At 45.0% G+C, this 16,205-nt stretch overlaps 1 protein-coding gene across 2 annotated transcripts; it reads right to left on the bottom strand.

Annotated features, from left to right (window-relative positions):
* Positions 1-261: 261 nt before the first annotated feature.
* Positions 262-8,587, bottom strand: gsc (goosecoid). Of its 2 annotated transcripts, XM_061844870.1 has the most exons (5): positions 7,768-8,587; positions 5,832-5,923; positions 2,910-3,258; positions 1,712-1,971; positions 262-832 (listed from the first exon to the last, which is right to left on the bottom strand). In XM_061844870.1, the coding sequence occupies exons 3-5, from the start codon at positions 3,223-3,225 to the stop codon at positions 692-694; spliced, it is 717 nt and encodes a 238-aa protein (XP_061700854.1). In that variant the 5' UTR covers positions 3,226-3,258; positions 5,832-5,923; positions 7,768-8,587; the 3' UTR covers positions 262-691. The 2 variants fall into 2 exon arrangements, with proteins under 2 accessions (XP_061700854.1, XP_061700853.1); XM_061844869.1 differs by lacking the exons at positions 5,832-5,923; positions 7,768-8,587 and having other exon boundaries at positions 2,910-3,684.
* Positions 8,588-16,205: the final 7,618 nt, after the last annotated feature.

Here is a 16,205-nt window from a genome sequence, read left to right as displayed (position 1 = left end):
TTTTAGTGCCTTTACCGTTATTGATAATACTATATGACCCATAGAATCTTGAGTACCAAACACAAAAACTCCTCTTGGCCCTCATCCACTCATCAAAAAAATTCTATAACACCAAAACATTATAAATCACAATTAAGTTAAAATCAACATAATAGTTCTAATAATAATAATAATTCCTGCACGAGAGCCATTTTAAAAACAAAACGTTACATTTGTGGATTCATTTAGAAATTCTAAATTAAAAAAGAAAATCCTCTCGTATTCATCCTATTCAGTCAGCCAGGTGGTGGATATTTCACTATGTTTTAACATTTAATCGTCGTCCTAATAAGTATGTTTTTATAACATAAGGATTTCTGATGTGTTGTGACGCTGATAGCAGCGGGGTTTATTGATATTTTTTTCGCAGACTAACAGACAAATTTCATTCTTGGTCTTCAGAGGGAAATAAACACTGTGCCATCTGACACGGAATATCAGAATTACAACATGAAAAAAGGTGTCACGTGTGGTATTTTGACATTGACTCAGTCGAGACCCTGGTCATTGCGTCTCTCGGTTCTTCTAACATTCCAATTTAAATTACATAGAAATTAAATATACAACGCATAATACAATTGGGAAATGTACATCCGTGCAACACAAGTCATCCACCAGCACCAGCACTGATCCAAGCAAGCACACTTTCAATTCAGTCTGAGTCCGCTTCACTTTTGCTTTCCTCGGTTTTTTCTGCGGACGTTTTTTTTATTTTGTTCCATTTCGGCTCTGATTCCTCCGACGACGACCTTTTCTGCCTCCTCCATTTGGCTCGTCTGTTTTTGAACCATACCTGACAAGAAAACACAGCTTCAATAATTCTCTATTGTCATGGGTGTTATTGAGGGCGTATATTGGTTAATTGTTAGCTATATAATTCTTATTGTCTATTATATTAGCGATCTATATATGGAAAGCGATGTCGGTTCGAACCGAAAACACTGATGCTTTGAGTAAAAATATATCGAGACTTTTTGAATTTCTGCCTCCTTTGACGTGTTGAGACTAAGTTGCAAATAGCCGCTTCAGATGAGTAATGATGCATTTGGGATGCAAAATAAACAAGTATTTTACTGACTACACATCGAAAAGAAAAAGTCATTTTCGGTTGCACACAAATTATGTTGAAATAACACCTATCAATTCATTATTTTTCGAGACAAAGAGTGGAAGCCTAATATGAAATCCTTTTTTTTTTAAGTGAAAAAGGACAATTTTACTCGGTATTGGACGAATAAGAATTTCAACTATATACCTTATTAATTTTCGAGCGCGTTAGTCTCGTGGTACATATTTCACGCTGTTGCTGTGAACCTCTAACTTTTCCCATGGGCGTTTATTTTTGCTGTCTGCAATATTCGATATGGTAAGAATAAATAAAAATTACAAATTAAAAAAAACGGGAAATTATTTTTGATGTGGAACTAGCATGTGCGTCTCATCACTGTCTCCACATTATCTCACTGCAATAGGATCATCTTTAAAATCTAGAGTATTTTTCATTGTATTGTGTCTTTTTTAAGTGAGGTACATTTTAATCGGTTTTTACGTTGAAAATCTGAAACAGTGATGTGCATTTTATGCGATAATTGAGTTTTTCCATTCGAAGGTTTTATAATTTGCAGAATCTAAATATGTCCACGTGCAAATGAAAGAAATGTCTTCTTCTGACCTCGACCTTCTCCTCCCGAAGGTGGACCTTTCTAGCTAGTTGCTCCCGGGTGCCCACATCGGGGTACTTGGTCTCCCGGAATAGGCCCTCCAGAGCCTCTAGCTGCTCGTCGGTGAAGATGGTTCGGTGACGCCGCTTCCTGCGGCAGTGCAGCTGGTTAAGGAGCTGCAGCTCGCTCCGCGAAAAGCTGTCCATGTTCACGTAGGACATCATGTGGTGCGGTACTGGGGAGACCAACACCGAGCCCGGACTGTCGTAGCCTGCATGACGCAGGACGGACACTCGTGAAATGTTGACTCACTGTGCTTCCAACAATAAATCAAGACATCTATTTTGGATAAACGATTTAAAGAAACACAACATTGTATATATAATATAATAAAAATAGAGACACCCTTGATATCATTCTTGCTTTAACCACTTTTCACCTATCTTGGAATTCCTTGCCATTCCAGCACAATGGGCTGGTGCCTCGCCCGAGAACATTTACCACCACACATTGCCATTTCCATTTTCCTCTGCGATAGACTATAATAATTTGGTGCAATGGCAAATCCTTAAATACTTTGCTTTTTTCATGTATTGTTGACTTAATTGAATCCATTGAGGCTTTAATTGCTTACATTTGAAATAAATGCGTGCATGGTCATTACTGTATCGCAAATCTGTCAAGTCGTGTCCATGAAAAGCATCTTTGAAACAAACGTTTTTTTTTCTTTACCGCAGTCCTCAGAAACGTAGGGTGTTCATTTTTGCGAGGAACGTGTCCAAAAAGAGCCGTATTCTATATATCATGAAGAAGGAAATTGGGAGAATATTATTTTTTTCCGTCATCCAAACAATAACAATAATGAAAGAAAAAACAAAATTCCTGTGACTTAAGTCCGAACTTTGCATTTTTAAGACTTCGTGGCGACTTGGGCTTTCCATACAGAACTATTTTAAAATCATGTAAAATCGGTTTATAATGTGACTCACCACCGTGGGATTACTGTCAGTGTTGGGGCAACTGCGTCATCATGTTAGGACGGAATTCTTCAAAAGCAAAAACAAGTTCATTTCTAGTTTGACCGAGACGTGTTTTTCCAAACCTCTATTTGTGCGGATTACGCTCGACGGTGCGATGTGAATTGCAAGATTCATGATCAAAATGACAAAAAAAAATGGGTAGAAGAAAGCAGAGGTGTTCCTGTTGTACCTGGGGTGATGCAGGGGCATTGCTGCGGGTTGAGGCCGCGCACTGCACCGCAACACGGCACTCCTCCGGTTCCCTGGACGTGTAGCTGTCCATAGTAATAGCCGTTATATCCTACTCTTGTTCCGTTCATGGACTGCACCCCCGGGACGGGAGGCCCGCATGTGGCGGCGTACAATCCGTTGTAGTCTGTATATATAGAGTCATTCAGTCCCCCGGCGGGCAGCAAGACCGGACCACTCCGGTGCATCAGCAGCGGCTCCTTGCAGCTCGGCCGTCCGGACAGGATACTGTCGATGCTGAACATCCCGGCAGGCATCAGGATTGCACAATCGCTCTTCAACTCACGATACTTTTGTATGGAGAGAAATAAAAGAAAAAATTCCGGTTTGTCAGGGGCGAAAAAACACATCTAAAACTGGGTCATGGCGACTCTGTAAGTAACTTTTCTCCTTGCATTCGCGAGGCACCGTGAGGTGGAGAATGCAGCCTGTTGGTTTGAATGGGGCCCATCTGTGAGAAGGGGAGACTTTAAATAAGCGGTGACGTCACGAAGGAGCGACGCTGGCATCACCTGCATCAGCCCTACAGTTTGCACTCTCAACTGCATGTGTATTGAGAATTAACTTAATTAAGGCGGTTTGTAGACTTTCATTATTTCAAAATACAATTCAATAATCCGATGACTTTATGGTGGAAGACATTACAGATACTGGAGAACATCGAGATCTGAAAATGTTGCATACATTTTTGTTCATACATTTTATGACATTTAATGGTATGATACGTTTTAATGCAGTCAGAAATGTACATAATTCAATTAAGTACTTTTTCAATGTGTAAAACTAAACAACGTTGGCGTTATTACACAGAGGGGGGGGGGAGGCCATTTGAATTTACTTACTGTAATTGGAACATATACCTCGCTTACACTAGAAAAATTGTGGAAAATTCATATATGTTCTCATATTTTCGAGAACAATGGGTAAATTCAGACAATTAACATAATTATATCCAACGATGGACATGATTAAATTTAGTTATTTTTCAGTGCAGTAGAAAAAACAACGTTGGAGTTACACAGACAAAAATGTCCTTTGAATACACTTAATTCGAACATGTGGATAGCTGCACGATTTTAACAGTTGTTTTTGAGGAAAAAGACTTGAAATTACGCCAGTTTATCACATTTTACTCAACCGAACATTAAGTCCTTTTTTATCTAGTGAATATTAGAAACAACTTTAATTTATTCAGAACAAAGAACAATCAAAATAACAAGAACTAAGAGCAAGAACAAAATATTGCTAGATGCTACATTCCACGAAGGCTATGAAATTTAATTTTTGGCAACATTTCCGTTAACGCATTTGTAAAACCTAATGAACACTCCTTAGTGTCACTGCAAATTCTGGCGGGGAGAAGGGTTACATGCTCCATGTTTGTTCTTGGTAAACAGGAGACTGCATGTTATCATTGCGTTTTACATCGTATCTGTATTATGGTATTCTGATTGTAAAACAGGTAGAATTGGCCTAATCAAGCCACGCCGCAGCTACATGAGCCTATTTGTTTCTTTTGCATGATCGTCATCGTATGTCCCTGTTAGAAATGAGTTATATCTAACGTTCATATGATTCTCCCTCCACTCGCCTCTCTGCAGGGAGTATACCAGAATATTTCCTCCTCATAGCAACTCTTCTCCGCAGTTCAACAACACACATTACCCCCTGTCTGCGCTAAGATAACGCCCCATTATCGTCTCTATTCAGCTCGAAAAGGGGCGCTTATTTACCCCAATCAACATAGATTGAGTGGTGCGTGTGTGTGTGTGTGTTGGATGTGGGTTGGGATGGCGCGGGGTGTTGGGGGTATATACGCAGGAACGTGGATTCTCAGTTCATTCCTTAATGATCAATAACTGATTGGGGTCTTAGCACACACAGCAGGCTGGCAGATAAATTGAAGATTGGAAATGCTGTTTCCAAGATGGGTGAGATGGTGAAATCTCAACAATCTGTCTCACGACGTGGTTCAAACTGCTGGAACCGAATTCTGAAAAGATACATGTTTCCAAAAAGTAAAATACAAAATGTCCGCAATCAGTTATTTAAAAATCGTTTTGAAAATATCAACACAAACACATGCTGCAATCTGTGACAGTGATGAGTGCAAAATAAAAGCCCATTTCCTTTCTAAATTCGTAAAATAATAGCTAATAGTACAAAAATGCAATGAATAGACATTTCACATGAAGGACGTTACTGAAAAATGCATTGCTCGCAGCAATGATTTCCTTGAGATACAAATGTGAGGAAAACAAGCAGTTATTGCGTCTTCATTCATTCATTCATTCATTCATTTATTATCCGAACTGCCTATTCTCATGAGGGTCGTGGGAGTGCTGGAGTCTATCCCCACTATCTTCGGCCATGAGGTGGGCTACACCTTGAACTGGTTTCCAGCCATTCGCAGGGCACGTAGGAACAAACAAGCATTCACACTCACAATTATTCCTGAGCGCAATACAGAGCGAGGAAACCAGAGTACCCAGAGAAAACCCATGCAGGCCCCGGGAGAACATGCAAACTCCACACAGGCAGGGCTGGGATTTTTACTCCGGTCCTCAGAACTGTGAGGCTAACACTCTCACCAGTCGCTGCACCGTGGCGCAAACACAATACTTTTTTTTTTTTTAAATATAACCTTATATGATCTTTTAAATCCTAATGATTATTTGTCCATTTTCTCTTTTATTTAGTCATGCATCTTGTAATTGAAGTGATTTAGCTCTTTAGTCTTCAAAAATGATATTTTCTGGATCTGTTCCAATCCATCATTTGCAAATGTGAGAACCCCTTAAAGTAATTTATGTACATATTCACGACACATGCATACACTGCAAGCAATATCAGAGCATCCAACCTTTCATTTTCTGAGCCGCTTATCCTCACGAGGGTTGCGGGAGTGCTAGAGCCAATCCTCGTCATTGGGCATGAGGCAGGGTACATCCTGACCTGGTTGCAGCCAATTGCAGGGCACATGCAGACAAACAGCAGTCACACTCACAATCATAAATAGGGGCAATTTAGAATCTCCACTTAATGCATGTTTTTGGGACGTGGGAGGAAACCAGAGTGCCAAGATGAAACTCGCGCAGGCACTGGGAGAACATGCAAACTCAACACAGGCTGGGTGAGATTTGAACTCCAGTCCTCAGAACTGTGAGGCCAATTTAAGCTAAATATCATATATAATTCGGAAGGTGAGCTCCTACCACTGGCGTGCAAGGCGGGGTGGGAGGTGGGGGCACATCAATGGAGGCAGCATTTATGTGAGTAGAAGTGTCAGGTTGTAGATTGAGATGATAATACTCAAAACTGCGATATCAGATAAATCTTAGAGAAATTGGATGTGCTGGGAACTATCCCATCTGGGAGTATTCCACCCAGATCAGCTGTTGGCTCTAAGAGTGTGAGTCGCGAGATGTGAGACACCTGAGCCCCAACCCCAGGTCCTGATTTATGCGCTCGGTCTGGCAATTTATTTCCGGGTGATGGCCCGAGCATAGGCTCACGGCGGCTTCTATTGGGGAGCAAAACTCATTCCAGAACCATGATATGAACTGGGGCCCCCTGTCGGATGCTATGTCGGTGGGAAGACCACGCAACCTGAAAATGTTTGTCATTATTAGCTAGGCCGTCTGTTTTGCGGAGGGGACTTTCGGCAGCACAATGAAGTGAACCATTTTGGGAAAAATGGTCCACCACTGTGAGAACAGCGGTGTGACCCTGTTAAGCCGGTGACCCAGTCACAAAGTCAAGAGAAATATGTAATCACAGCCGACGAGGAACGGACAGAGAACGTAACTCCCCTGAGGGGCATTGCCAGGAGGGTTTGTACGCTGGACAAGTAGGACACGTGTTGACGTACTCTCTGACCTCTTTTTTTTAATATATTTAGCCACCAAAAGTGTTGCTCTATTACTAACTGCGTTTTGGCCATGCCCAAGTGGCAAACAATGTGATTTGTGTGGGCCCAGTTAATTACTCTACGCCTCAGTGGGGGAATGACATCCAGCCTGTCGCTGCACCCTTCAGGACTGCAAGTCCTTTAAGCAGTTTTAACTTGTGTTTCTACTTCCCAGGTGTAAAGCGAGACGAAAAAAGTTTCACGGAGTGTTCTTTTTCTCCTTATCATGCATCCGCAACAGCGCATCGCGTTTCCTGTTCTTGGTTCCTGAACGATAGGACATCACGAAACGAAATCACTTGAAGAAGAAAACCCACCTTGCTTGCCTTGCATGAAGCCTTTTGGCTGACTTAAGGTATTCCAGGTCTTTGTGGTCATTTACTACCAGGAACGGAACCTGATCCCCATCTAGCCAGTGTCTCCATTCCAAAAATGCCGCTTTGACTGCTGAAAGCTCTTGGTCTCCAATGTCATAATTGTGTTCTGCTGAGGTCAGTTTTTTTTTTGTTTTGTTTGTTTTTTAAATGCACAGGGGTGTAATCTCACATCCTTGGGACTACTTTATGAGAGGACTGCTCTGATCCTCAAATCCAATGAATCAACTTTGACAACAAACCGCCGATCGGGACACGGCAAGGTGAAGATAGGAGTGGAGTTAAAGCTAGTTTTGAGCTTACGGAAGGCCGCCTGAAATGCTGGGTTCCAATTGAAAGAATGGTGGGGTGAGGTTAGAGGACGTAACGGGGCTATGACAGCACTAAAATTCCGAATGAATTTATGGTAAAAATTGGTGAACCCTATAAACTTCTGCACCTCCTTGCGAGTAGTAGGCTAGGCATGGGCCAATGAAGAACGGCCTTGATCTTGTGGTGATCCATGCAGATCTCACCCTCTGCTAAGATGAAGCCCAAGAATGAAATGGAGGGTTGGTGGAACGCACATTTTTCCCCCTTGACATACAGGTCATGACGCAGCAAATGCTGTAGTACAGCTCAAACCTGCCTAACATGGGATTTTTCATCTGAGGAGAAAATCAGAATGTCATCTAGTTACACAAAGACAAAAACGATAAGCATTTCATAGGCAACAATGTCATAATCACTAGGTGAAAAGGCAGGGTCGTCAACGAAGCAAGGTTCGGTACATGGAGGATCAAAGACAAGGGCATTGAATTGCGGGAACATGACATGAGAGTACAATGATCTGACAAGGACCAGACCGCATGCGTGACAATATATCAGGACCCTAATTAGTGAAACAAGAAGCAGGTGGGCGCATCTACTCATCGGCGCAGGTGCACACCGGGTCGAGTAAAGACAGGCCCATAATACATCAAAGATATATTTTGTGAGGGGCGAGGGGAATCATACCACAGAGGCGAGGGGAGTCATACCACAGAAGCTGCACCAGAGGGTTCTCACTGTGCTACATAAAGGACACTTAGGCGTGGTGAAATTGAAATGCCTCGCACGAAGCTTCGTATGGGGGCATGGAATCGATGAACAGCTTGCAGACCTTGCCAAGACATGCAATGGGTGTCAACAGAAAAGTCTCCACCAACAGCCCCACTACATGTGTGGGAATGGCCTAAAAAACCATGACAAAGTGTGCACATTGACTATACGGGACTTTTCCTTGACCTGGTCGTTGTTGATGCCCACTCAATGTGGCTCGAGGTTTTCTGAACAAAAACTGCAACCTCAGCAAAAACAATTGATCTCTTATGGGCCCTGTTCTCACAATCGTGAGTGATAACAGAACATATTTAATTTCTGAATCATTTCAGCACTTTTTTAGAAAGAATGACATGCAACAGACCAAACGTGGATGCCAACACTACATCATTTCATTGTGACTTTGAGTTCAGTGACGAAGCTCAAGACACAGGCGGCCGTGAAGATGATGCAGGTGGCATTGCATCATGCCCACCTGTTTCACAAAGTCCTGCTGCCAACGTTTCAGCTGTGAGGCATTATCCAGAAAGGATTTAGTGATACTACGACTACTGATAGATTCTGTGACTGAAATTTGTTGAGATAGGTTGAGAGTAGATAACTGGTTTGGGTTTAGTTAGTTAGGGTACAATTAATACTCAGGTTCAATCTCAGGTCTGCCTGTTTGCACAAAAGGTTATATCATGTGAACTTCTTCTTTTCCTTTGGCCTTGTCCTGTAGGGGTCGCCACAGTGTGTCATCTTTTTCCATCAAAGCCTATCTCGTGCATGTTCCTAAAGCAAAAGAAAGCAAATTGATTTGTATAGCGTATTTCATACACGAGGTAACTCAATGTGCTTCACATGATTAAAGGCATTTGAAAACAAACAGATAAAACATTTAAAATGGCATTAAAAACAATAAAAATGACAAACAATTTTTTTTTTTAAAAGACAATTCAAACCGCATACAGTGCAAGTGATATGATCAAAAAGTGGATATATTCTAAAAAGCACTAGGAAAAATATTAGTTTTTAAACTGGATTTAAAAACATTCACACTTGGGGCTGACCTTACCTCTGTTGGTAACTTATTCCATTTTTGTGCAACATAATAGCTAAGTGCTGCTTCACCATGTTTGCTTTATACTCTCCACTCCACTATTTGTCCTGAGTCACTCGATCTCAGAGCTTTACTGGGTTTGTATTCCGTAAGCATTTTTTTCATGTATTCAGGACATAAATCATTTAATGATTTATAGACCAGTAGCAGAAATTTAAAATCTATTCTAAAGCTGACTGGAAGCCAGTGCAAGGAGTTATATGCTCTGACCACTTTGTTTCGGTCAGAATGCAAGCTGCAGCATTTTGAATTAGCTGCATCTGTTTAATACTCTTTTTTTTGGGACTCCAGGCAGAAGACCATCACAGTAGTCAAGTCTACTTGAGATAAAAGCATGGATGATCTTTTCATGGTCTGCTTGACACATACAAGACTTTAATCTAGATATGTTCTTCAGATGGTAGAAGGCAGTTTTTGTGATTGATTTGATATGATTGTTGAAATTCAGGTCGGAATCAATCAGAACACCAAGGTTCCGGACTTGGTCTTTGGTTTTTAAAGATGGAGAGTCCAGGTGTTTAAAAACAGCAATTCTCTTTTCTTTATTGGCAAAAACAATTGTCTCAGTTTTGCTGTGATTTGTTGAAGAAGATTTGGGCTCATCCAGTTATTTAACTGAATTAGACAGTGGCATAATACCTCAATTGATCTGTAGTCATCTGGAGACACTGCTAAATATGACTGTGTCATCTGCTTATCTATGGTAGTCAAAATTGAAGTTTTGAATAATTTGACCCAAGGGTAGCATATACAGGCTGAACAGGAGAGGTCCAAGAACTGATCTTTGAGGGACCCCATGGGTCATTGCCATTCGCTGAGACTGAGCACCCCCAATGGTCACAAAGAAGGACCTTTCCTCCATGTAGGACCTAAAATAGATGAGGACCGTTCCAGTAAGTCCTACCCACAATGCTCTGTTGTTTAGAAGAGGCTTAACAGCAGGTACTTTAAGGGCTTTGGGAAACTCGTCAGACTGAAGTGAGCAATTGATTATTTGCTGGAAATCAGGTAGCACAGACTTCACAATACTTTTGAAAAAGTCATATGGTATTGAGTCGAGACAGCTCGTTGATGGTTTCAACTGCTGAGCAGTTTTCTCTACAGTTTTTTGGTCAACTGTATCAAATTTTCTCTGGGTGGCTTCAGATGTGAAATCATTCTATCTTTTTGCTGATTTGTGCTGACATTTGACCTGATGGATTGTAATTTTTCACTAAAATACCAGGAAAACTCATTGCATTTGTCAGCTGTTACTCTTCAGTGCCACCATCTCTAATCCGTATATCATGGCCAGCCTCACTACTGTTTTATAAACTTTGCCCTTCATCCGAGCAGAGACTCTTCTGTCACATAACACACCAGACACCTTCCGCCAGCAGTTCCAACCTTTTTGGACCCATTTGTTCACTTCCTTACCACACTCACCGTTGCTCTGGATTGTTGACCCCAAGTATTTGTCCACCCTCGCTATCTCTTCTCCTTGTAGCCTCACACTTCCCCCTCAACCCCTGTCATTCACACACGTATATTCTGTTTTACTTCGGCTAATCTTCATTTCTCTCCTTTCCAGCGCATGCCTCCATCCTTCTAATTTTTCCTCCACCTGCTCCTTGCTTTCACTGGATATCACAATATCATCTGCGAACATCATGGTCCAAGGGGATTCCAGTCAAACCTCATCTGTCAGCCTATCCATTACCACTGCAAACAGGAAGGGGATCAGAGCTGATCCCTGTGGAATCCCACCTTCACCTTAAATCCTTCTGTTATGCCTATGGCACACCTCACCACTGTTCGGCTTCCCTTATACATATTGTACGATTCTATCATATTTCTCCGCCACACCAGACTATGCAGTACCAAAGTCTCTCTCTTGGTACTCTGGCCCATCTTAAGTTTTGCCAACGACCATTTGGATGATACAGAGGAGTTATGGGAGAAAGTTTTGTGGTCACATGAGACCAAAATGTAACTTTTTGGTCATAATTCCACTGACCGTGATTGGAGGAAGACGAATGATGAGTTCCATCCCAATAACACCATCCCTACTGTGAAGCATGAGGGTGGTAGCATCATGCTTTGGGGGTGTTTTTCTGCACATGCAGTGTATGCAAACCTGGTGAACAACTATACGAAACGTTTGACCTCTGTGACCTCTGGAAATAAAGGCTACTGTACCAAATATTAATATTGGTTTTTCATGGGTCACATGTGACCCAGGTGTTCAAATACTTATTTGCAGCTATATCAAAAAAATAAATTGTTAAAAAAAAATCATACATTGTGATTTCTTGATTTTTCTTTTTAGATTATCTCTCACAGTAAACATGCACCTACGATGAAATGAACAAAATTAAAGAAAGCTGGCAGCGTCGTCATCGTCTGGAGTGGGTGGTCCATGACCTGATGCGGATCTGGCGGGTCGTGTAGACGAGATTTAGAACCACGTGTCCCCCTTTCCTGCAGGACGTACTGCTGTGGCCATGTGCTCCGTGACCTGAAAGGGACCTGTACACCTAGGTTCAGACTATTTGCGTTTAATTACTTTTAACCACACAGATTCACAAATATTAATTTCGAGGGGAGCGTCTGGTTCTAAATGTAGTGATTAACCAAATGTTTTAACACTACGCTTGCAGTTTCAGATTTGCAGGGATACGGCTCTGGCCATCCCAAAAAGGAAACAACTATAACTAGCAAATACCGGTAACCTGACACTGTTTTAATCATGTCAGTGAAATGCTATTGAAATCACCTGACCAGGGGCGTCCACATCCGGATCTTGGACTCCCTGTGGTGATTTTGTTGTAGGCGTACTGTTATACCTACTGCAAAAGCTGCAGTCCTGCAGTTCACCGATAACTATTTGTCTCATGAAAGGATGACACCAGGTGTGGAGTCGTCTCAGTGTTTCATCCACACTTATATGGCATGTTCCATGTTCTTCAGAAAATAGATTTTCAATTGTGTCAGATGGAATGCACTTACCCTCTTTTTGCCATATGCCATCCTTAGCTTTGACACCCCCTTTCGACTTCCACACACTTTTCTTCTGGACTTGCTTTTCCCTGCCACAACTTACTGTCACTTCTTGTTGATTGTCACATACAGACTCACTTACAGTTAGTATGAGTGTTGGTCGGTAACCCGCAACCTCTTTTGCTGCTCGATCTGCTGATTCGTTTCCTGCTGATACAAAATCATTAGTTCGAGAGTGACCTCTCCATTTAAGGACTGCCACCGCTGTCGGGAGCATTAAACCATCTCGCAATTCGAGAATGTCGTCAGGACATTTAATGGGTGTACCGGTTGAAGTTTGGAAATCATTTCGCTGCCATTCTTTTAATGCAACATGAACTGTCATGTGTGCATACGCCGAATCTGTGTAAATGTTAACTGACTGATTTTTTGCCAACTTGAGAGCTGTCGTTAACGCCAAAATGTCTGCTCTTTGTGCTGACTGGGAGCCTGGAATTCTTTCTGCCTGCACTTCTTCAAAACCTGTTTCTGTGGGTTGGCTCACTGCAAATCCAGATTGTAGGCGATCGTTGCCTTTGAAGCAACATCCGTGTATGAAAAGAATCAAGTCCGGGTTGTCAAGAGGTGTCTCATAAAGTTCAGTGAGGAGGGAGTTTTCTTCCATAGTTTTTTGTACACAACAATGCGGTTCTCCTCCGAGCAGACCTTCAGCCATGTTTACTCCTTGATGAGTAAAGAGAATATGTGGTTGTGTTTAAAATTGCTTCAATTTTCCTCTGTCTTCCTCCGGTCATGGTGAAAGGTTGACTCATGACGCACTGGACTATACTGTGTGATGTTCGCACAGTCAGCGGGTGTTGAAGAACAATGTGAGATGTCTTCTGAGTCACTCTGGCTTGAGCAGATGCAAAAGAAGCACAAATTGAGTGTCTTTGGTCATATTTTTCCAATGGAGTTGAGGCATGCTGTCACGTCCCATTGGAACGGGGGTAGGACCCAAATGCAGGACTCGGACGATGCAAGGTAGTTCAAGGAGAAACGTTTATTATATGCCGAGGTCGGGGATCGAGCAGGCTGTCCGGTGCAGCAGCGGTAGTTGGGACGTCGGGCGAAGAGAGCAGGTGAGCGGGCAGGCAGGAGTCGGTACACAGGAGAACGATCAAGGCAGGCAGAAGTATCAAAGGAGTCAGGCTTACAAGGTTGGTCGGAGAACAGGTGAAGGTTGGTACACACAGGTTGTCGATCAGGGATACGAGAGTGCTGGAACGGGACATGAAGCTCAACGAACTGGCGCCGGCCAGTCGTCATCGGGGTCATATAAATACACAGCATAATCAGGCTGCATGAGGCGCAGGTGTGCACCTCCCAATTAGAGCAACCGCGGACACCCGGACAGCCTGGGCTTGAGCGGCAGGATCATGACACATACAGACAAACTTGTCGACTTCTTCCTCCTCCCTTCTGATAAAGAGCAGCAGAAACACTGGTGATCTTTTCACACACATCAAGATAGAACATGCGACTGTAGTCAGGAATTGCAAGAGCTGCAGCAGTAGAAAGATGTTGTTTCAAGGAGATTAAGGAAGTGTCTGCTTCCGTGGTCCAACAAAGAGTGTTCGAAAGATTGCGCATACCTTGTTCATTGACCATTCGTCGGAGTGGGTGAGTGAGTTCAGCAAAGTTTGGAACATGATGCCTGGAGTAGTTGCAAAGACCGAGAAAGGCCAGCATGGTTTTGACATTTGTTGATTTTGGTAGATTGAGGATATCGTCTGTGTGAGATGGAGACATTCCTGTGCCATGGCAGGTGTGCACCTAACAATCAGAGCAACCGCGGACATCCGCACAGCCCGGGCTGGAGCAGCAGGATCATGACAGTACCCCCCCTCAAAGGCACGCCTCCCAGATGTGCTTAAACGAAAGAAAGACAATAATTAACACAGGCAGGGGTGGGCCGAAGGGGGGTCCGGAGGAGGAAACCCCCCCCCCCCAAATCCCAGTCTGGTGGGCATCCAGGCCACCAAACGCAAGGCGTCCGGGTGGACAGGTCAGGAGGACGACCCGGACGCCAAGCACCAGGGTCCCCATGGAGCGATTTGGGAGGACGACCTCTGTGAGGGACCAAACGACGAAGCAGGAACCAGGCCAAGGCAGGCAACTGCTCCGGACGAGAACCTCCCACGCCGTGGTTGCGAGACGACCAGGGACTGGTCGCCACCGAGGCTTGGTCAGGAGGCAGCCGTGGATTGGTCACCAACGAGGTCAGGTCCTGAAGCGGCTGGGAGCCCTCAGGAGCAACGAGGGTGATGGAGAGAAGGACCAGCGCCATGACCATCACAGCCATCCCGAAGTCTCTCCAGCTCCGGGGTGGCTCATCAGAACTCCCCAGCTCTTGTCGCCGTCGAGACACGGGCGTAGGACGGCCGCGGACCGGTCGCCGCTGGTACTCCTGGACAGGAACGTGAGGCGGCTGGGGAACAGTTGCCACCTCCTGGACAGGAACGTGAGAAGGCGGAGGCAGCATCAACAACTCCACCTCCTCCTGGACGGGAACGTGAGGAGGCCGTGGTGCCATCGCCCCCTCCTGGACGGCAACGTGAGGCGGCTAGGGAACCGTCGCCACCTCAGGACAGGAACGTGAGAAGGCAGTGTCAGTGTCACCATCACCACCTCCTGGACGGGAAAATATGGGCGTGCCCGTTGCCGACAAAGCAGGAACGTGGAGCGACCACGGGCCGGTCGCCGACGAAGCAGGAACGTGGAGCGACCGCGGGCCGGTCGCCGACGAAGCAGGAAAGTGGAGCGACCGCGGGCCGGTTGCCGACAAAGCAGGAACGTGGAGCGACCGCGGACCAGTCGCCTGCGAAGCAGGAACGTGGCGCGACCGCGGACCGGTCGCGACTGGTACTCCAGAGCACGGATGGGAAGCAGCTGAGGAGACGTTGCCACCCCCTGGACAGCAACGTGAGAAGGCGGCAACACCATCGCCATAACCACCTCCTCCTCCTGGACAGGAACGTGAGAAGGCGGCGCCAGTGCCACCCCCTCTTGGACAGGAACGTGAGAAGGTGGTGGCACCATCGCCACCTCCTGGACGGGAACGTGAGGCGGCTGGGGAACTGTCGCCCCCTCCGATCGCCGATGAAGCAGGAACAGGGAGCAACCGCGGACCGGTCGCCACTGGTACTCCAGGGCACGGACGAGAAGTGGCTGTGAAGACGTCGCCACCTCCTGGACAGCAACGTGAGGCGGCATCGGGTCGGTCCCCACTGCCACATGAGCTTGCAGTGCATCCGTTGAAACAGCAACGTGGGCGTGTCTCGGGAGCGGGTCAGTTCCAACTGCCACGTGAACCTAAATCAGCAGCGAGTCCGTCGCCATTGCAACGTCAGCGTAGCTCGGCTGGTTCGCCAATCCTTGCCGGACCTGGGCCATGAGAGCCGCCAATTCGGCGTTCTGCCGCTCTATCTGCGCCCGCATTTCGCGGCAGAACGCCTCGTGATTTGGCTGCTCCTCCTCCCTCTGGGCTGGAAGCTTCACCACCAGCTGCGGGTCTGCCGGTTTCACCACGCGGAGGTCCCGGGTAGATGGCCAAGCGGGTTCCCTCATACGGATTGGTCTACTTGTATCCACCGGGCGAAGACGTTCAGGTGCTGGGAACGCGGGGAGGTGGAGCAAAGTGACTGGGATGAAAAGCCGGCCAAAGAGATTCAAATGCAGGACTCAGACGATGCAAGGTAGTTCAAGGAGAAACGTTTATTATATGCCGAGGTCGGGGATCGAGCAGGCCGT

The sequence above is a fragment of the Syngnathoides biaculeatus genome, chromosome 15 (genome assembly GCF_019802595.1).
Source record: "Syngnathoides biaculeatus isolate LvHL_M chromosome 15, ASM1980259v1, whole genome shotgun sequence".
NCBI classification, from domain to species: domain Eukaryota; kingdom Metazoa; phylum Chordata; class Actinopteri; order Syngnathiformes; family Syngnathidae; genus Syngnathoides; species Syngnathoides biaculeatus.
Note: the sequence above shows the minus strand (reverse complement) of the source record. Positions and strands in the feature narration are given on the sequence as shown.

What these genes read in the sequence shown, in the direction of transcription:
- gsc (XM_061844869.1), bottom strand. Translation starts at nt 3,318, where the DNA reads ATGTGTTTTTTCGCCCCTGACAAACCGGAATTTTTTCTTTTATTTCTC. An exon ending in ATGCCCCTGCATCACCCCAG is followed by an intron (nt 1,972 to 2,909) that starts GTACAACAGGAA and finishes TGCGTCATGCAG; the next exon opens with GCTACGACAGTCCGGGCTCG. An exon ending in TTCGGGAGGAGAAGGTCGAG is followed by an intron (nt 833 to 1,711) that starts GTCAGAAGAAGA and finishes TTTTCTTGTCAG; the next exon opens with GTATGGTTCAAAAACAGACG.